This window comes from Neolamprologus brichardi, chromosome 7, assembly GCF_056152115.1.
Source record: "Neolamprologus brichardi isolate AB-2024 chromosome 7, ASM5615211v1, whole genome shotgun sequence".
In the NCBI taxonomy this organism is placed as follows: Eukaryota; Metazoa; Chordata; class Actinopteri; order Cichliformes; family Cichlidae; genus Neolamprologus; species Neolamprologus brichardi.
The window spans coordinates 38,776,344-38,799,036 of record NC_142110.1 but is presented as its reverse complement, the minus strand read 5'-3'; the positions used below and the strand labels follow the sequence as shown (position 1 = coordinate 38,799,036).

The 22,693-nt window shown below is 39.6% G+C and overlaps 1 protein-coding gene across 1 annotated transcript in view; it reads right to left on the bottom strand.

The window, feature by feature from the left end:
* Positions 1-1,176: 1,176 nt before the first annotated feature.
* LOC102785710 (leucine-rich repeat transmembrane neuronal protein 4) overlaps positions 1,177-22,693 on the bottom strand; it is a 101,787-nt gene continuing 80,270 nt past the window's right edge. The window contains exon 3 of the mRNA XM_006795609.2: positions 1,177-6,749. Coding sequence (XP_006795672.1) covers positions 6,426-6,749 — 324 coding nt within the window. The 3' untranslated portion in view covers positions 1,177-6,425. The remainder of the gene's footprint in view (positions 6,750-22,693) is intronic.

Genomic DNA, 22,693 nt, shown 5'->3' with positions numbered 1-22,693 from the left:
AATTTGTGTCTCTTGTTAGCGTCATTATCATATCAAACTGATGTAACAGTGTGCATGCACCTGCAGATACATGTACAAATACAATTACACATCCGCTGCCAAGATGTACACTGCGTGCTGCTGACTCTTGTTTGGGTCACATTACATCGCTGTACTTGTTCCATATTTGTCCATATTTAACCCTTCTATTGAAGGGGATGTTTTGTTGTTGTTGTTTTTTTTTTTTCATTTCTTCCTTGACATATTTTTTCTTTTACTAAAATTCTTAGTTTCTTGCTCTTGTGTTGACTCTTCACTAAGCTTAACAGTGAAGATACGACAGCTACATTTTGGTAAGTACACCACTGATGAGCCTGCCACAAGCATTGTCTCTACATCTTGACAGGTTTCAAAAAACACCAGTATGTTGTACACAAGGGATGACACACTTTGTGACAATCTCACACATCATGAGGGTATTGTCACCATGAGATCGCAGATCACAATGTGTCTCATATTGTTGTTAAAGTCTGTTTTTATGGTAGTCTCTGTGAAGTGTGTTGCTATTTTGAGGAAACCCCAGGCTGCCAAAGCCTGCTGAGAGTGATTTTGTCCCCCCTCTTAGGACTCTGTGATTGCAATCCTGCATGTGGTGAAAAGTCCAGATTAGATTGATGTTTAGAAGTTTGAGTATGAATTTAAATTTCTTGCCAACTGAGATGAAAGATGGACACTATTTTCTGGGGAAATCTTTACATTACAGGGAAACGTGAGCAAAGTAAGCATGCTTACACGGTTCGAAGAAATAGCAGTTGTTTAAAAATGGGCCCCTTCCTAAAGAGTTAGGAGGAGTCACTGTAAAAAAAATTAGAAACATACCTGAATCGATGAGAAATTTTTATTTTGCCATCAGTGTTTCCAGTGGATATTATCAACAATTTACATCAAAAACTGCAATAGTAAAGGTTCCAAGTACAGACGCCAGCCACGCAAGGCTCTCAGTTTTGCTCCTCTTGAAGGCCCGAAATTTAAAACTTCTTTCAAAAGAAAATGTTATACCATTGTTCTGCCTCTGCAGGCTGACTAGCACTGGCCATAAGTGGTGAACTCTTGCTAATAGGTAAGACAGATAAAGTAATCTATTAACTACAAACTACAATTGAATTATAAAAAGGACAACACAGTTTCCATCTTTAGATGTTTATTCATCATCAAAATTTTTACAAAACATTATCTGACAATAATATACTCAAATAAGAGCCATATTTTTGCGCTTGGACCAGGTCTCCACAAAAATGCTTTAGGTCTGATTACAGTAAAAAAGGAAATTAAAAAAAAAAAAAAAAAAAGAAAAAGGAAAAAAATCAACAACAAACCAACTACCAAAGAAAACAATGCAGAGCATATTTACAACCTACAGAAGTTGAAGCTGTCTGCAGGATATGAATGAGGGGGAGACAGTGGGAATCAAAAGATTTATATGGAAAGTATTTTAAGAGGCAACAAAAAAACATGGGAAAGGACTTGGGCCTGCAAGGAACACAAAGACTAATTATGATATTGCTTTCTTTCAAGCTCCTCCTTCTTGCTTTCTCATTGCACTGTTAACTGAAAGCGAAGAATGCAGCACATTTAAATAAAAAACATGCTCTCTGCAGTGCCAACATTAAATCCAATTAGGGGTGTAAACGGGCTTTGTCAGACAAACGAAAAAGTGTGTTTCCCCAACAGAGGTTAATGATCATGTCTTCCTTTTCTGTGTCCCCGCTGACATGAGCAATGGTAGAGTTAGGACAATGTAGATCATAGGTTAAAGACTTCTTACTAATGTAAAAGAGAATGGAACAATAACAATCAATGGGGACCGGGCTGGCCTGAACATCAGTAATGGTAATGCTGGTTCAGAGGAGGTAGAGGAGTAGGTGCTGCTATAGATACACAAACCCACACACACGCGTGCACACACAGAGGCCCTCTGGGTACATGCGGGGAAGCTAAATCGCTAGCAACACTTCCAGTCTCTCTTTTGCATCACAGAAGTTATTGATTCTGTATAAACACTGATGACAGAGTAACAATAACAGGAACGCAAATCTAGAAATTGCAAATGAGGAATATTACCATTTGTCTTTTTTTTTCTTTCTTTATTTAAATTTTTTTGTTTTTATCCTATTTTTGTTTTTGGAGTGAGTGTGTGCTATATGGGAACGTCCCAGTGCTGCTTACTAGAAAGACACAAATATATGGCAGAGGAAGGAAAGCTACAAAGCCAGGTCTGGCTTGGAATTAAATTTTCAAATCCATTTATCAGATAATGGATTAGAGTCCACTGTACCGTTTGATGAACTGGAATGGGGGTGTCAAACCCTGCTGTACCTATATTATCCTTTTATTAAGCACATGTGTCTTTTTATGTGTTTGCACATCTCCGTCTGTGATTGTTTCTCCAGCAAAGACTAAGAAGTGGATTACTGGTAATAGTGTAAATGATAATTCCTTTTCAGATAAAGTGCATCTTTGTATGAGCGCATGCATAATACATACAGTTCAGAGGATGCAAATATGTCGTAGCTTAATCTGTGTGCCATATGTGCCTCTACAGAGTACAGACTGGATGTGTGTTGCAAGTGTGAGAGCATGGCTGAAGCTGTTTGTGTCATTTCTTGCAGTGGAAACAAAGCTGCCCTGGAGCACTCAAAATATATCACAACGCTTTCCTTGTAACAGAATAAAATGTCCTCGCACTTACCCATTTGTCCCTCTATGTTCTCCGTATTAAACAGCATCTCTGTCTACCCTTCTCTTCTCCCCTGCTTTTCCTGTCCCCTTGGAGATGTGCATTTAGCTTTTCCTCTAAGCATAAACACTGAAATATAAAAGTTTTTTACTGCAGTTCTTCAGACCTTTATTCACCCCACCCAAAGCAAGAAGAAAAAAAGGCGAAATTTGAAAAAAAGAAAAAAAAACTTTTCCCAATGGGGAGTTGAGCCCGAACACAAAGAGTGACAGGGACTGGGGAACTCGGGTAGTATAAACCCATAAACAAACGAAGCAGAAGAGAAAACAAAGCCTACTGGCATTGCGGGGCTAGCACAGACGGTCCTGGAGTTCAGCTCAAACATGCATCATTAGCATGCACTGCTTGTGCTTCCAGCTCTCTGATGGCAAAATAAATGGACAAAAGACTGAATAATTACTGGCAGCAGAATTCAAACATTCCGCTGAACATATCTGATTTTATCTGGGAGGTAGTCATGATCAATTGATCATTTATTAGTAGCTGATTTAATTGTGGATATACAAAGATGGTATTTGCATTTTCTAATTACACATGAGGGCAAGGAAGCTTTGATCTTTATGTTCAGACTGAAATCAACTATAATCACTGTTCTGAAACCTGCATTAATTAGTATGCGTAGGGTACTAGGCTTAACAGGAAACTATTAAAGGGAATGCCTGTCCCAGGTGTGAGTGCTCGACACAAACCTATTTCTCTATTTAACAGCCTACAGTGCCAGGGAATTCTACTTTAATCGAGACAAGGGCATGAATGGGTCAGCAAACAAGATGCTTTAAAAACAGTGAAGTTGTCCATGACATGTGCTGCCGGTTCTAGGGCACTCCGGACAGGAATTATCTCCCGTACTGTTTGTCTCTGGTTCAGTGCTCCTCCCTAAATGGGCACAGTTTCCTAAAATATCAGCATGCAGACAGAAATAGAACATTGTTAAACAGGTTCACCCGAGTCACCAAGCAGCAGACATGAAATTCAGGCCAAGGAGTTATCAGGGGTGATATACAGCAAGGCAGGACAATACATGGATAGAATTGAGAGAGCTCCCATTATAAAGACATTGGCACAGCTGCTATTACAAAGTAAACTCCACCATCACTATTAAGCAACCGTACTGAGCGAATCAACTGCTTTTTTTTAAAATGCAATGTCCTGTACATGAAGGGACCGAACCCTTCTTAGTTGTGATATCATGAAGCATTTCGGGTCAGTTGTTTTTTTTTGTTTTTTTTTGTTTTGTTTTTTGATAAAACATTTAACAAAATAATGGCACATTATAAAGAACATCCTTCACAAGTTAAACTCTTGGTAAAAAAGAAAAGCACACTTCTCCCCGAGTAGACCTTGAAATGGCTGATAGTGTTAAAATTCTTGAACAAGAGGAATGGATGTAACTAACAACTCATTATTTGATTACCCCCTGTGAGATGGCTTCTCCAACATGCCTGATGGCAGAACAGGAAATATGAATCTCTGTCAAGTTTGGCGCTTGAAGTACATCACAATAACAGGGCTCAGAATCTTCCCCTCTTCGCATTATTTAGTAAAATGACTGGATTTGAGAAATAATGTCAGTAACATATTTTGTTTTTAATGGTAGAGTGGTAGAATAGTGACGGGAGCAGATAGAAAAATACTTATCATTGAAACAACGAGAGCATTACAGTAGGAACCTCCTCACCAAGTCATCTTAGTAATATATTCCCACTGGAAAGTGAATAAGGCTCCTCTTCTGTTCACAAGCAGTTTGTGTTTCAGAAGAAATGAAGTTCATACCTTTTTTTTTAATCTTTAAAGACTCATTATTTACATCATAAATAAGTTCTATTTGATTTTGTCCTTTTATTTGTCTTATAGAATTTCTTGACATCATCTTTGAACACCTCAAAAATTTTCAAGCAAAAAAATATAATACCAAAACAAAATAAAACAAAAACAATGCATATTTGTTTGAATATGCATCATCTTTCTTGGGAAATGTTGGCCCCTTGCAGTTTCATGAGTGGATCAATCAGTCTCTCTGTAGGAAGAGCAAGCGTAAGTTCCACAGCTCCCTAGAGTATGACCACTGACATGTAGGAAACTGGTGCACTGCTTGAGTTAAACTGAGGACATTGTTTGACAGGCCATGCAAGCCGTATCCGAAATCCTCAACAGCTCCATAAGTCAACAAGCAGCAGTGCTCAACACGGTGGCCAAAGGTTTACTGATTAGGAAAAAGAAAAAAAAAGAAAAAAAAAAAGAAAACATTCCTTAATTTCGGCTCACTTTCTGGAAAAAATTGAGATGTCAGGCAATACCTCCTGTATAGTCTGTGGGATCATATGCAGGTCAAAGAGAAGTCAACGTGCTGGTTCAGCATGCCACCACTAGGCACCATTATTCTCTGTGGTGGAAGAGCACATGGCCTAAGCCTGGCCAACCCAGCAAGATGGTGCTCTTCAAGTAGTCCAGTTAATGAAAGTCAAAAATTGACTCAACAATGTTTCAAATGACTGTTTGGGGCAGTGAGAGTGGTTTGACCTTCAGTGAAGTAGACCTTTTTAATAATATGTACAATACATTTCATTCAAATGTTCTTATTTTAGTTTTTCATGATTGCCTTTTTTTTTAAAGCATAGTGGATTATTCAGCTGGGATATAGTCATATACGGTACAATGACTTGTTGTTCATCTGTGTAAAGGGTCTTTATATATTTAATACATTTATGGAACATACAGTTTATGCTGCTTTGAATTATGTTTTTCATAGCAACACTAAGATCACAAGAACTGACTTGAGCTGACGTTGGGAGTGCTAGGTGTGATACCTCATTATGATAAATACGTTCATAACCTTTCAACATGATGACCCCCTTGATTATTCTATTTCTTTAAGACAATTCTAGTCCATTCGAAATCATCAGGGGATCTAGTGGTAATTATAAATGTGAACTGGCAGAGGCTAGTTCAGTGGAACATCTGACATTTAAAAATCTCCTTAGTTAAAGTACCTTATGTGCAAAAAGAAAGAAAAAATATTAGTAAACTCTTTGGTTTAACATGCACATTAATGTAATTCAGTACAAAATATGACACTCAAAGAAACAAAATATTTATGTAATTAATGAAATTATATATGTTAACTTTCTTAATAGCTAGTGAGTAGAAATTGTAATGTTAATCACAGTAAGAAGCCTTCTGCTCTTCATATGCTCTATCTCTTCAATCTTTGATGTTACTGCCCTCACTTGTCGTGAATGAAAACTTTTGTTTATTGCACTTTCCCTTTCACTCTTGACTCAGAGTAAGCTGGCTGCTGCTGTGAACAGATGCTGATATGGGATATGACAAAGATCAGATTTGGAAATAAGGTAATTCTTTGTGGCATATGCTGAATTAACCTCCCTTGAGTCAGGGACCCTTTTTTTCTATGAGTTGTTTTGGAAAAGAAAAACAAAATGATCAGCAAGAATGTCTCACCCTACTGTATATGGTTGAGACTGTGTGTTTCAGATGATAAATGCCTCCAGGCATAATTTGAAAATTTTGTCCTCTAGTTCACATACCGATGTTCTAAGAACAAGGCCCCACTGAATAACCAGCTCGCCTGCCCCTTCATTTCAAAGTCATGGTGAATGAGAGGCCCTTGCCCCACTTCTAACCATGCTCACTAGCGTCCAAATTTGAGTGTGCCAGTGCGCTCAGAAGTAGGAAAAGGACTGCTGCCGGGACCCTCAGTTGGTGGTCTGAGGGTCGATGGAGGAGAGCGAGGTCCTGGAACAGGGGCACCTATGCTGGCAGCAGAGGGCACTGCTGGCAGTGCCACTGTCTGTATAGTGCCTCTATCACATGGCCCAAGGTCCTCCAGGCCCTCCAGGCCCTGTGGGGGTCCCTCATAACCCATGTTTAGCCGCAAGGGTTGATGGGCCTGGCAGTAGTCTACAATAGGCTGTTCATAACGGTAGAAGGTCAGTGCACCCATTTGATGAGGGACCTGTTTGTTGAGAACAGAAGGGGTGATGGAGGTAGAAGACATATGGAATGATTACAGGAGAGTGGAAGAAACAAAGGAAAGAGAATGGAAGAAAAGAGAAAAAAAGAGAGAAAAATAATTAGCCATATAGCTTCAAAACAAATTCTTATTTATCTGTATCACAAAACAGGAAATGAAATTATATCTGTCAACTGAAATATTTCTCCTTTTATTAATCCTGGATATGACCTGCTTATGTTATTGGACCTTCAGCCAATGTAAGAATAAATCTTTTCTTGCACTTCAAACATTTAAAAAAGGGTAGCTTTTATGAACACAAGTCACAACAGCCACAGCTGTTTAATTTGTGAATTTATATTACATACTTTTAAATGTTAAATTTTCTGAAGCATGTAATTTGTTACACTACATTTCATTGTGCCTGTGTGACTCAAAGCCTATAACTCAGTTAGTTTTAAAGCTCACTGCTACCTCTTTGTAATCATTCTCACATGGTGACCACCTGAGCCTGCACTTGACCAAAACCTACTGGCTACAAAGACTCTTTGAAATATGTTCTACAACAACTGATGTTTATAGATGTAAGAAGCATCTTAAGATAAGTCATAGTACGTTCCAAACCTGCAAGTTGCTTATTGACTGTCACAAGAATAAGAAGCTCTGGATTTGTAGTGATAGACACATATCTATATAAGACAAAAAGCTGGGTGGTTTTGTGCTCAGCCTTTGGGAAAACATAGCTGGAGAACATAGGGTCTGTGATCTCTCTAGTGCCATGTCAATTGTGTCAGAGCCAGAAGCACTCATCACATTTGGCCATGTGTCTGGTCTTGTGTTCCCCCCACAAACCTTAACACAGTGCCAGACAAACAGATGAGACTCTTGCGACACTGTCTCCCTAACTTTAGCTCACACACGTATTCACCAATTAAGAGTTTTCTAACAAGCCATGAAAACAGCAGCTTAGGATGGCAGCTGACCTGGATTAAACACCCCAGCCTGACAGAGCGAAAGATCATCAGATCTGTACACAGAGGCAATAAGAAACACACAACTTCAGCTACATGATACCTTAACAACACGGAAGACATGAATAATACAACCCCTCTCTCTGAGGTGCTGGAAGCAGAGCAAGTGTCACAACTGTACTTTCATTCAGATTCTTGATGTTTTATTTTTAACTTGTTCCAGTGATGGGAACCAGATCTTAAGAACATGATATAAACCTGTGCTTGACAAAAATGTCATTTACAGGAGGGAGACACTTCTTAAAAAATTCATCTTGGCACCGTCACTTTAGAGTAAAAATACTACGACAATCTCCATGCAACTAAGAAAAAAATGTGGTTGCCTGGGGATTGCTATTACTTTGTTTTGGTGTTGGCAAGTACAACTAGCGACAATTAACAGATCCCCTGGTGGGATGTAACCTGTCTCCAAACAATTTTGATCCAGCTCAGTGTGACTGCGATCACTCTTAGACAAATTGGCAAAGGTTTGTAAATAATACTACTTGACAGTTGTGCCCTCGACTCGACTCAACTGGTTGTCATCAGACTGTATTCTAGGTTTTATTTTTGTAAATGCAAAGTTACCAAGTACCTGTGTCATTTCACAGCTAAATTGAAAATCTGCAAAAATAACATCACTACTTCTCAATTTTTCTTTCAGATCTATGTGATTCTAACTGAACTCTCAATGTCAGTAGTTAATACAAATTTCTATTCAATGTGAATTTCTGTGTATGCAAATGGAAACAGATTTGCAATTTTTGACAACTTAGCACAGTTAATTACCACATTATAACAAACATGCGCATGTGATCAATTGTAAACTGCTACCAGACAGAGAGCAGGCAGAGTCTGTCATGTTGCTGTTCTACCACTGTTTTGATACTCTACAGTCACTCAACTGTTTGCGAGTGGTCAAAGACCAGGTCCCCATCTTTGAAGCAACTGAAATAAAAACATTGCACACACTCACAGAAAATTGGTTGTTCCACAGTGTGCAATTACTGTTTTGTAGGACTGTAATACAGTAGAAGTCATACTGGGCAGGATAGAGATTACAATTCAGGCAGACCAACCTGGTTTTTAATAATAAAGTAATTATAATAATAAAATGATATTATTATTATTATTATTATTATTATTATTATTATTATTATTATTATTATTAATAATAATAATAATAATAATAATAATAATAATAGTAATAATAATAATAATAAGAAGAAGAAGAAGAAGAAGAAGAAGAAGAAAAGTCCTAAAAATGACTGACTGTGAAAAAACTAACGGTATGACACCTCAAATCATAATGCATTATGTAAAGTGTACTGCTACCAATGCAGATTAAAATTATAATAATAACATAAAAAAGAGTTTTGAATGACCAGGTCAATAGCTATGTCTCCAATATGCATGTAAAAAATAGGCATCATTCTTGATGTAATGTCAGAGAAGAATTTGTTTTAGAAATGAAGATAAGTGCAGGCTGAGAAGAAAAAAAAAGAAAAACAGCGTGTTTGAGCGTGTGTGTGTGTGTGTGTGTGTGTGTGTGTGTGTGTGTGTGTGTGTGTTGTATGTGAGCAAAGGATTAGGGCATTCTGAGCCCCTCTGAAAACATTTACACCAGCTTTGTTTCAGATAAATAAATAAATACATACATACCTGAATACATACATATTTGGGCTTTACTATAATGCATTTGATGCAGTGGATTATTACAGTTAGCAACTGCAGAAAGTTGTAGTCACATTGAAATGTGAGTCCCTGTTTATCTGGTTTGGTAATGCTGTAGTTACCAATGTTTGTACATTCACAAAGTTTCATTTCCATGACACACTTTCCTTCCAATATGCCAGTAGACCAGTAGAACCACCTCCCCAGTGGGGCTGATTCATTACATTACAGGCACTCAGTGGATTACTAGCCTCATTCCCCTTTCACTTTAAACCCTTTCCCAACCTTGCTCGTTTAGAACACTTTTTAATGTGTGTGTGTTTCATATCTATCTATCTATCTATCTATCTATCTCTCTCTCTCTGTATATATATATATATATATATATTAGGGGTGCAACGATACTCGTATCGATATTGAACCGTTCGATACAGTGCTTTCGGTTCGGTACGCATATGTATCGAACAATACAAAATTTTTAATTTATTTTATCAACTTTCCTTCTGACGGTGCTGTCTGTGTTGAGCGCTCAGTGGATCTGCGCTCGACAGTGCAGCCTAGGCGGAGTAGTCGAACGCAGATTCACTGAGCGCAGGGCAAGCTAGCGAGACAGAAGTTAAGCTCTTCTTGCAACATGGCAAATTGAACCTCCCCCACCCTCATTCAGATCTGGCGTTTGGAACTATTTTCATGTGATGTATGACCCTGAAGGTAAGCGCGTCATGGACTAAAGTAAAACAGTATGTTGGATGTGCCACGCAATGCTCAATTACATTGGTAGGAACTAGTGGGTTAGCACAGTTAGCTCGTTAATGTGTTGGCCGTCCAGCCCCACGCACGGGGTGATCCGCGGTAGCTCTTTAACGGAGATTTGCCGTGTTGTGGCGTTAACGTCATTTTAACGAGATTAACGTTGACAGCACTAGTGGGAACACAACGAATATGACTGCACATTTACTCTGACATCATCCTAGTGCAAAGACAAGTGGAAGCAGAGAAAAACAACAAGCACGCATGCTGCAAACTTTACCCGAGTCATTTAGACAGCCGTTAGCACATGATTGTCCTTATGGGGACCTAATATGTTTAATATGCTGCTGAGAAATATAGCCCAGAAGAAGTGTATAGTATAGCTTTTATTTTGGAAAGAGCCATTTCTCTGTAATAAACTCTCCAAACTTTCCAAAGATGAGTGATTTCTCAATCAGATAGATTTTTTTTTTACTTTGTTGTTTCAGCAACATAAAATTTAAAAACTGTACTTTTGCGTTAAAATATATATTTATAATTTTAATAAATGACAAATTAAAAAGGCATGAACATTTTTTTTTGTATCGAAAAAATATCGAACCGTGACACCAAAGTATCGAACCGAACCGAACCGTGAATTTTGTGTATCGTTGCACCTCTAATATATATAGTACCCTCACAAGGTCTGCTAGATGATATTAATGCAGCACTATAGCCGATACCTACAGCAACACAATACAATGCGGCATGAGTGATCAGTGAGATACTTGGCTACAAGTTCAACAGCCACAAGGGGCAGTACCCTCCATGGAGAAGGAGGCTAGACGCTAAGATCAAGGTAGCACGGAGGGAGATTAGCCAATTGGAGTTGCAGAAAGATGTGATGAAGAAGGTGCCTAAGAAGTACAGGAAGCTGTCCATACCTGAGGCCTTGGAAACTGTCAAGCAACGACTCACAGCCTTGGCCAGCCGCTTGAAGAGGTACACCAGAGAGATCGAAGGAAGGAGAATAAACCAGCTGTTCTCCACAGAACCAGCCAAGGTGTACTCTCAGTGGCAGGGGAACAATATGAGAACAGCACACACAACCAAGGAACAGTACTGAAAGAGCATATGGGAGAAGGACGCAACCCATGCTCAGTGGCTAGTGGATCTGAGGGCAGACCACAGCAACCTCCCTGAACAGGGTCCAGTAACCATCACAGTGGCAGATATCCAAGAAAGGGTCTCCAATATGAAGAGTTGGACAGCACCGGGCCCCGACATGGTTCACACCTACTGGCTAAAGAAGCTGACTGCACTCCACAAGCATCTGGCAGCACAAATAAACCACCTGCTAGTTGATGAGAGACACCCAGAATGGCTAACCAAAGGCCGGACAGTCCTAATCCTCAAGGACCCCAGAAGGGACTGGTCCCCTCTAGCTACCGACCAATAACCTGCCTCAGCACCACGTGGAAGCTCCTGTCAGGCATCATAGCAGCTAGGATGAACAGGCACATGGGTCAATACATGAGTGGGGCACAGGAAGGGATGGGCAAGAATACCAGAGGTGCAAAACACCAGCTACTGGTAGACCGAACAATCAGCCGAGACTGCAAGACCAGACTGACCAACCTGTGCACTGCCTGGATTGATTACAAGAAGGCCTATGACTCAATGCCCCACAGCTGGATAGTGGAATGCCTAGAACTATACAATATCAACAGGACCCTAAGAGCCTTCATTAGGGACTCAATGGAGATGTGGCGTACAACACTAGAGGCCAACTTGAAGCCCATAGCACAAGTCACCATCAAGTGCGGGATCTACCAAGGAGATGCTCTGTCCCCACTGCTGTTCTGCATAGGCCTTAACTCCCTCAGTGAGATCATTGACAAGACTGGCTACGGATACCGACTAAAGAATGGAACAGTTGTCAGCCACCTCCTGTACATCGATGACATCAAGCTGTATGCCAAGAGTGAACAAAACATCGATTCACTGATTGTTACCACCAGGATATACCGCAAAGATATCGGAATGTTATTCGGACTGGAGAAGTGTAGTCGGATGGTAACAAAGAGAGGGAAAGTAGTCAGAACTGAGGGATCGAACTACCAGAAAACAACATGGCAGACATAGAGCACAGTTACAAGTACCTGGGGACCGAACTGGCAAATGGGAATCATGAAGAGGTCGCTAGAAAAGCTGCAACCACCAACCTACCTATTTATTAATCCCTAATTTCCTTCGGGATTAATAAAGTATTCTGATTCTGATTCTGATCCCTGCAGAGGGTCAGGCAAGTCCTGAGGAGTCAGCTGAATGGTAAGAACAAGATCCGGGCTATCAATACCTATGCCCTGCCCGTGCTTATTATCCCAGCCGGGCTGGGATAAGCTGGCCAAAGGAGGAGATAGAAGCCATTGACATCAAGACAAGAAAGCTCCTGACCATGCATGGAGGGTTTCACCCCGAGTCCACCACCCTGAGGCTGTACACTAAGCGGAAGGAAGGAGGCCGGGGACTGCTGAGTGTCAGCACCACAGTCCAGGATGAGACAACAAATATTCACAAATACATCACGAAGATGGCCCCAACTGACAGCGCGCTCAGTGAATACCTCAGGCAGCAGAAACCCAAGAAAGAGGAGGAGGGCGACAAACCATCATGGAAGGACAGGCCTATGTACCACCGGCAGATAGCGGAGGTGGGACTTCCAGATACAGATGGACAAAATGGTGATGGCTAACCAACATAGTGGTGGTAAACAAACAGAAGAAGACGGCCGTAGTGATAGATGTAGCAGTTCCCAATGACAGCAACATCAGAAAGAAGGAACACGAGAAGCTTAAGAAATACCAATACCATATGAGCAAAGAGTAGAAACCTGTACACTTCAGAAAATATTCTTCCCCTTCTCTGAGCAGTCAGTAAGTGTTCACTAGTTTTTACTGATGATCTATTTTATATGTCAAAAGATTTTTTTTTTCCAGATCTGGGCAGGTTCTTTTAGATTTAGATTTCCTGGTAAAGTTCAGAGGAAGGTCAGTTCATCTTGTAACCAGGTTTGCAACTTGGAGTAAACCCTCTGTATTAACATTCATGATGGCTTTCTTGAAAATGGTCGTCACTTGGTGAGATGTGACGGTATGTTTTTTCTCCAAAAGGAAATAATTATGCAACTCTTTCCATCTTCTGTGAAGAAAAACAAATTAAAGGCTTCAGCTGCCCATAACTAGGGATGGGTACCAGTACCGGTTCTGACATAAACGGTAGCAACCAGACCGAAAAGCAGCGCACATTTCGGTGCTTTATTTCGGTGCTTTATTTCGGTGCTTTTTTTCCTGAGATGTCATACACTTTGGATTCTAGCCAATCATTTTACCTTTGCAAGCGTAGTAGGCGGGCCCAGGTACGTACGTTCTTTTAGAGCAGAGCTACAGATTAAAAATGCCCAAGGCGAACCGATAAAAGTCTGGCTGTACTTCACAGCAAAAGATGCAAACTCAGCAGCCTGCAACAAGTGTTTTAAGCTGATACTGTGCAAAAGAGGTAACTCCTCGAATCTGATGAAACACCTGGCGACGTATAACATTTTGTTAAAAGCCGAGAAATGCGCTGTCTTTGGTAGCTTGCTGCGAGATCTCACACCGGCACATCTACTGCGGGTGGGTTGCCTGTTATCGGACCTGGAGTTAGCAACATCCCCCAAAATCCCAAAGAGGAGAGTCCTGGCCTCTAGCTCTGCCAGTGTAGCAGAAATGATGACGGATGATGATGGCAGCAGCAGCCGTTCTTCACTGCGTGAGTAGCTTCATGTTGTTCATGTGTAATTTGCGTTGAGTAGGCTAACCATCCATCCATTCGCTTCCGCTTATCCTTTTCAAGGTCGCGGGGGGTGCTGGAGCCTATCCCAGCTGTCATAGGGCGAGAGGCGGGGTACACCCTGGACAGGTCGCCAGTCTGTCGCAGGGCCAACACACAGGGACAGACAACCATTCGCACTCACATTCATTCGCACATTCACACCTAGTGACAATTTGGATTTTCCAATTAACCTATCCCCACAAGCTGCATGTCTTTGGACGGTGGGAGGAAGCCGGAGTACCCGGAGGGAACCCACGCAAACACGGGGAGAACATGCAAACTCCACACAGAAAGACCCCGGCCTGATGTTGGAATTGAACTCAGGACCTTCTTGCTGTGCGGCAACAGTGCTAACCACCGTGCCACCGTGCCGCAAGTAGGCTAACCACGTTATTAAATTAATGCACGTAAGGTGAACTAGCAAACACCGTTGTAGTTACATGCGGCTGTCAAAGCTTCCCAAACAATGTTGAGTCTAAAACAGCTTTGAAACTGGAACACATAAAGTACCTTTGCTACAAGGTTAGATGTGTCTGCTGAAAAACAATGATGGAGATTATGTTGCTGATTAGATGTGAGAGATTTTGTTTATGTAGGTCCACCTTTTATTGTATATGGTATACCGTGGCTTGTGCCTGTCAGAAGGTATTAGCATAAAGAAAAATGGATCTTCCCCACCATTACCTGCATGTGTTTCATCTGACAATGACTGGCATCCTGCCTCTTAGTGGATCTTTATCTCCATATGCTGGAACACAGCATAGAGTGACCTTAGATGGAAAAGCTTTAGCAGTTTCCTCACAGAGATTAAGCCATACAGTCCAGTGTCATCTTTGAAAATCTTTTCTTTAATTGCCTTTGTGTTTGTGTTACATTTTTTTTGCCAGTTTTAGCAACTGTGTGATATTCTGTTGTAATTTTCAAAGCTGTCCTTCAAATGAAGCTATTGTTATACTTTGTTGGGACATTTGTCAAATTAGCAATGCATCTCATGCCATAGCCACAGAATGTACAAACATGACAGTAAAACAGTAAAAACTTTCCTTCTGTAAACAATTAACTCTTATGTTAAATTATCACAACAGGTTTAATTTGTTACACGAAACAAAACCCATACATTTATTTTTCCAAAATTTCAGTGCCTCTTAGAAGTTTTGTTTCTTTTTGCATTCATGCTTTTATGAGCAGCTAAGGAGGCAGTAACACTGCCACAGGCAGTCAATGTTAATGGCTCTGTGGGCTTAAGAAGCATTATGGTTCAAAAGTCTATCTCCGCCATACTCTTTGATCTTCTCAAGTCACTATATTGTGGCACATGGAAGCACAACAAAGTGAAGAGGAGGTGCTAAAGGCTCACACTAAAATTTATATATACCTTTATATACAAAATCATATATATATAAATTATATATATATATATATATATATATATATATATATATATACAAAATTATATATATATATATATAAATTTTTATATATATATATATGAATTTATATATAATTTTGACTGTAAAACATGATTTAACAGGTAGTCTTTATGCTGTCTTTATGATCAATAAAACAAATCAAACAATAATTGTTTATTTCTTAAAAATAACTACAAATTTATTATCATCCCATATGGAAAAGAAATAGTAAAAACTAAAAAAAAAAAAAAACTTGCATAGGATGTGGCCTACTTCATATAGTGAATCATATAAGGCTTATATGATTTACTCATGAAAGTGGCCACTTTCTTATTACTTTCATATATTGTTTTAGTAAGTATCCAAAACATACAAGTTTCATTTATATAATTTTTCAAGGGATCTTATATCTGTTTTCACACTTGTATGCTTTTCATACAAGTTTCACACAAGAGGGATACAAACTTTATAAGATTTATATATATCTCTTCCATATGGGATATTAGAGAAATGCTGCAGGTTACTTAAGATTGTATGTATGAAGACCAGAATGGTGGTTACCCTGTTTAACTGTTTTTTATCACATACCAGGTCTAATCTAATTTACCCTGCACTTACTTTTGCAGGTATAATAGTCACAGTAGAAGAAGTAATATTTGTGGCAGTAACTGTAGTGGTAAAATGAAGAAAGAAAATAGTGAGATAAAACATTGTTTAATAGTGGTAAGCACACATTACCCAGTGAATATATGATGAATGTAAGGTGTGTAAATAAGTGTATAAAAATTATGCACATTAAGATGTATGTTTTTCATGTTTTGAAGAATGTGATTGTCTGAAATGAAAATTAGCCAAACTCTAAAAACAGTTAACATTTCAAAACAAATAATCCACAGAATCTTCAAATTATGCTTTGTGAGTGAACACAACAAAATAGTTGCACACATGTTCTTTCGCATGTATGTCACAGGGCATCAGCATGTGGGTAAATACTGTCTTTCAAATGTAGTTGCTCTGGTAAGTGTTGAAAGTCAGCAAAGCTGTTGCTAGGCGGGCATCAACGACGCAGAGCCCACCAGTCAGGTTTCAGCAGAGCGGTGTGCATGGACGTGAAGCTAAACACCATCAGTTTGTTTTCAGACAGCATATCCCGAGAGGAAGACTTCCCAGTTGCTTGTCTCTTTATGTGTAGTAGTGTAGATCAGTAATGTTAACATTTATGGTAATTCATGTAATTGTCATGTATTGTGGTTCTTGGTCTGCAATATTCATACTGCATGTTGTCTCCCATACAAGTCAACATAAGTGCTGACCCCTAAGGATGCAAAGTTTTATAGTGGACCGCTGCATTGTAACAAAATTGTATCTTTATCAGTTCACCTGTCAGATAATGCTGTAACTTAACAGAGTATATATGTGTGAAAGAATTTCCCAAATCTGAGATATATAGACAGTCTTATTGCATATTTAAGTGGAAGTGAAGATAATGTATTTTAAATATCAGCATGCAAAAGAAACTGTCTGTATGTGTTAGCTAATAAATGCCAACATCAAACTAAAATCTGTGAGCAGTTTAATCAAATGTTTACTGCAATTTAATATTGCCTTCGTAGTCAAAATGTGTACCTCATAGAAGGTAAATGCTCCCATTGTCATTTTACTAACTATAAGATCATCCACATCTTGGGATTCACAAAGTCTCACAGGACCACTGTAGTTTTAGAGGCATAAGGGGTCAGTTAACTTTAGAGGCAGAACGTATAACCTTGACTTTCCCACATAGAGCTGTGTGAGAAAATGAGCCCACATGTCCACATTTTAAGCTAATTGATTCTCTAAACAAGCCGTTAGCCTCCCACTAATTCCTTAATGACTGGAGGTCCCTTTATGTGCAGTGACTCTTGATTACAGGTCTCTGACACCACACACACACACACACACACACACACACACTTACAAATACATGCACAACTCTGCTCAGAAAACAGGAAGAACAGTACGGGAGAAATCTAGCGATAGACAGAGAAGGAGAGCGGGATGGAGGGCCCCTTCACGCACCAGTGAGTGCCCACTGTGGGCTCATCACAACATCCTCCCATTCTATGGTACATGCAGTAAAGGAGCTTCTGCAGACCACAGCAAATGGGCCATGAAATGTTACTCAATGCTCAACACGTTCCTCTGTCTGGTTTGTTTTCACACAAACATTTAGCACAATACACAATTACAACAACTAATTGAGTGTGTGTGTGTGTGTGTGGGGGGGGGGGGGGCTGAGTATCTCTCAAACAATGAAAATTACAGAGCTTGCATTGTCAGTTTTATATGCTAACTGTTAATTTTGGACTCTTGGGTTGCTTTATTTTTGTTGTTACAGATCAGGAATGCAGCGAACGATTATTGATTACTTTATGAGTATCATTATTATTACTCTATCAAATGGTAAAACTTGTTAATGACAAGGTTAAGTTCAGAATTCAAGAGCTGTCACCAACTATTTTTAACTGTCATAACATAGATGGGCATTATAATTAGCAGACATTAAAAACTGCAGTAGATTATGATTATCATTTTTTTTATTTATTTGTTGTTAGCACCAAAGAAAGTCACCTAACATACAGCTCACTGGTAAAAAGTAAATATGTGAACCATGATATAACACAAGACCAACAGCAGAAACCTTGTCAAGCTAAAGCCACATAGATCATTTTATTTTATGTCATCTATATACAGTGGGGCAAAAAAGTATTTAGTCAGCCACCGATTGTGCAAGTTCCCCCACTTAAAATGATGACAGAGGTCAGTAATTTGCACCAGAGGTACACTTCAACTGTGAGAGACAGAATGTGAAAAAAAAATCCATGAATTCACATGGTAGGATTTGTAAAGAATTTATTCGTAAATCAGGGTGGAAAATAAGTATTTGGTCACCTCAAACAAGGAAAATCCCTGGCTCTCACAGACCTGTAACGTCTTCTGTAAGAAGCTTTTCTGTCCCCCACTCGTTACCTGTATGAATGGCACCTGTTTGACCTCATCATCTGTATAAAAGACACCTGTCCACAGCCTCAACCAGTCAGACTCCAAACTCCGCCATGGCCAAGACCAAAGAGCTTTCGAAGGACACCAGGAAAAGAATTGTAGACCTGCACCAGACTGGGAAGAGTGAATCTACAATAGGCAAGCAGCTTGGTGTGAAAAAATCAACTGTGGGAGCAATCATCAGAAAATGGAAGACATACAAGACCACTGATAATCTCCCTCGATCTGGGGCTCCACGCAAGATCTCATCCCGTGGGGTCAAAATGATCATGAGAACGGTGAGCAAAGATCCCAGAACCACACGGGGGGACCTGGTGAATGACCTGCAGAGAGCTGGGACCAAAGTAACAAAGGTCACCATCAGTAACACACTACAACGGCAGGGAATCAAATCCCGCAGTGCCAGACGTGTTCCGCTGCTGAAGCCAGTGCATGTCCAGGCCCGTCTGAAGTTTGCCAGAGAGCACATGGATGATACAGCAGAGGATTGGGAGAATGTCATGTGGTCAGATGAAACCAAAGTAGAACTTTTTGGTATAAACTCAACTCGTCGTGTTTGGAGGAAGAAGAATACTGAGTTGCATCCCAAGAACACCATACCTACTGTGAAGCATGGGGGTGGAAACATCATGCTATGGGGCTGTTTTTCTGCCAAGGGGACAGGACGACTGATCCGTGTTAAGGACAGAATGAATGGGGCCAAGTATCGTGAGATTTTGAGCCAAAACCTCCTTCCATCAGTGAGAACTTTGAAGATGAAACGAGGCTGGGTCTTCCAACATGACAATGATCCAAAACACACCGCCCGGGCAACAAAGGAGTGGCTCCGTAAGAAGCATTTGAAAGTCCTGGAGTGGCCTAGCCAGTCTCCAGACCTCAACCCCATAGAAAATCTGTGGCGGGAGTTGAAAGTCCGTGTTGCTCGGCGACAGCCCCAAAACATCACTGCTCTTGAGAAGATCTGCATGGAGGAATGGGCCAAAATACCAGCTACTGTGTGTGCAAACCTGGTAAAGACCTATAGTAAACGTTTGACCTCTGTTATTGCCAACAAAGGTTATGTTACAAAGTATTGAGTTGTATTTTTGTTATTGACCAAATACTTATTTTCCACCCTGATTTACGAATAAATTCTTTACAAATCCTACCATGTGAATTCATGGATTTTTTTTTCACATTCTGTCTCTCACAGTTGAAGTGTACCTCTGGTGCAAATTACTGACCTCTGTCATCATTTTAAGTGGGGGAACTTGCACAGTCGGTGGCTGACTAAATACTTTTTTGCCCCACTGTACATGCAAATGCTCAAAGCTGTGACATGCTGATGCTATTTCATGGCCTAACAAACAACCCTCAACTGCCTCCAGCACCATGTATACAGTAAATCTTCTGCACCCATTGAAGAGTGCCCGAACGCATATTAAGAAGGCAGAATGACAGGTTGTGTCAAAGGGGAACAATTTGTAGTTCCATTTCTACTGTCCCATAATGAATTCAAAGTTCCCAAATCTCTTGGCTGGTGATGTCTTGCATTATGTGCTGCTTCCAGTCATGGTGGCACTGGCAGTGTGTCTGAGTAATGAGCATGACCCAACATAAATGCTGTGTGGCCAACTTGGCTCTTCACTGGGAGCGTCAGTCGCACTTTAATCAGTGATATTGGGGAGGAGTGTGCCTGGGAAGGTACGCTGAAGCTTTTAAAGACCTGACTAATAAGACTTGTCAAAGCAAGCTGGCCGCCAGCCAGAACTGATATGCAGACCTTCCCTAACTGCTCCCGATCCTGCCTCGCTGCAAACAGCCTCAACTGCACTCGGACACAGATGGCCTTTTAACAAAGCTGGATACTCACTGATGCAAGCAAACAATGCAGTGCATCTCAAAGCAGCATGTGGCACCAGGATTAATCATTTTCTCTCTTTGTCTCTTAGCTTTGTGCAGAATTTTTATAGTTGTCTCACTATTAAGGTTAAAATCTTGTCAAAATCTTAAGCCGTTTCTCTTGTATTAGAGTTGTGGGTAGCAGTTACATTTTTTTTTAATAAGCTACAACCTGATGTTGTTTACAGGATAGAAATATTTGCTCAGCAATAAGAAAATAATGACCTTCCATGGCCTGCTTACACCTTGAGGACATTTTTTTCCTTCTCATCCCTGTAATGCGTTCATGTTTTGATGGAAAGTTGTGGTCATGGTTCTTAAGCATTTAGCTAGTTACTGAAGAGGAACGACCATAAATGGAAGAACATTTTTTAAATGGTAGGTTCAACTGCAGCTCTTTAAAGAGCTCAACACATATATAAACACAATAACTTATTCTATGTAGTTTGTCCCAAAATGTGAAGGAAAATGAGAAATTATCTTCAAAGATAAGGAAAGCTCATCAAGTGAGGTTTAATACTGGAATTTTAAATCTTATATATGGAAATATCGGGCAGGTTAGTGCGGGCTAAACTGGTTAATGATAAAGTGTAGAGTCATGGACTACACTTGCTAGGTTACATTTGGGGTAATTATGATAGGCTCATTAAATGTACCTATCATAAGTACATTTTATAAAAAAAGCTAACAAAAAAATGATGTGTGTTATTTCTAAGTAATTATTTTACCCATCTTGGACTGCTAAATCTGATATTAAAGTTCCCTAATATATGCAACTCCATACAGGGCCAACACAATGCAATTACATGTCATAGCAAGTAACTTAAATCAGAGCAAAAACAATAACTTCTTTGCCAGTAATCATGATAGATATGGAAATGCTGAATTAGTGAAGAGGCGTATGTTTTCAATTGAATAGGTAATTAGCCGTAGGGCTTAAGTAATAGCAAGTCATTACAGGCAGTCCCCGAGGGGACAGTTTTGCATGCACTCGCAGCAGAGCAAATCCCTCAAGAGAAAGAGAGAACCTTTCTACTGAGAAACTCTGACCTGACAGTTCCTTTGAGAATACAAACTCTCTAGTCTCACATTTAATAAGAAACAGTACAAATGAAACTGAAACGTCATCTGGAATTGAAAGAATTTGTCACAAATAACCTCTTTGATCACGTCACCATTGTTTAACAGAAACAATGGTTTGGTGCTTGTTTCATCCCGCTCCATTTAATTTGACACACAAGAAAAATGGATCTGTATCTAACTATGTTTGTATCTATATGCTTTAACATTATTAGAATAAATGGCAAGACTTTAATTGAGTTCCATAAATCACTTGTCCACATTCCTTACATCTTCACGTCCCACTTCATTCAGATTCTCCTTGAACCTTTCAAGCAGCAGCCAGGCTCACATGGTGTTATGTCAACACTATAGTTTTCTGTAGTGTATTACTACTTCCCTCTAGTTTATTGGTTCTATATTGTAATTTTTTTGTATTTTTGCCCATATATGAGGCTCAACATATTTGTCCTTTAGGTGGAAAATGTGTTTTTCCTTTTGTTTGTTTTTTCCTTTTGAATCAATCTGAATCAAACATCAAATTATAACTGTTGTGAGTTGAGACTGTAAATGATTTGAAAAAACAAACAAACAAAAAAAAACAAACAAACCCTACTTTACATGATTTAGACATGCTCTACCATGAAGCATCATAGGCAACTAAGAAGAGTTTTAGTTAATGATAGACTTCAACTTACATACATTATTTATATTTCAGCAGGTGGGCTCTGGCTGGTTGCTATTGTAATGTAATGTAATGTGTGTGTGTGTATTACAGTTATATTCTCACTTTCAGACCATAAAATGACTGTTGTACCACCTGAGGAATTTTTATGCAGGGCTGCTGCAGGATTTCATAGCACTACTGTTAACAGATGAGATGTTACACAACCAGAATAGGCTGGTCTAGGGGGAATCCAAACCTGACAGATTTTTTTAACAACAAAATATCCCTGTCTGGTATACTTTGACCAGCAATCTGTCCAAGCCTAAAGCAATATGTTTCCATGCACTGTCAGGTTAGATGATACTGTATCTTGCTACAACCCTATGTCTCTGTGTTGACATCATTTTATTTATTTATTTTTCCTCTCATTTGTAAATTCCCCTTTTACTGTGCTGTTTTCTTGGTCTGTTCAAGTACATGATGCACACTGAAATCAATTTAACAATTCTTTTGCTTATCTTTTTATTCAAACGGAGACACATTAAAATGGTCCAAATTACTAAGTATTAAATTTCAAGTGTGTCTAAGTGTGACTAATCTGGT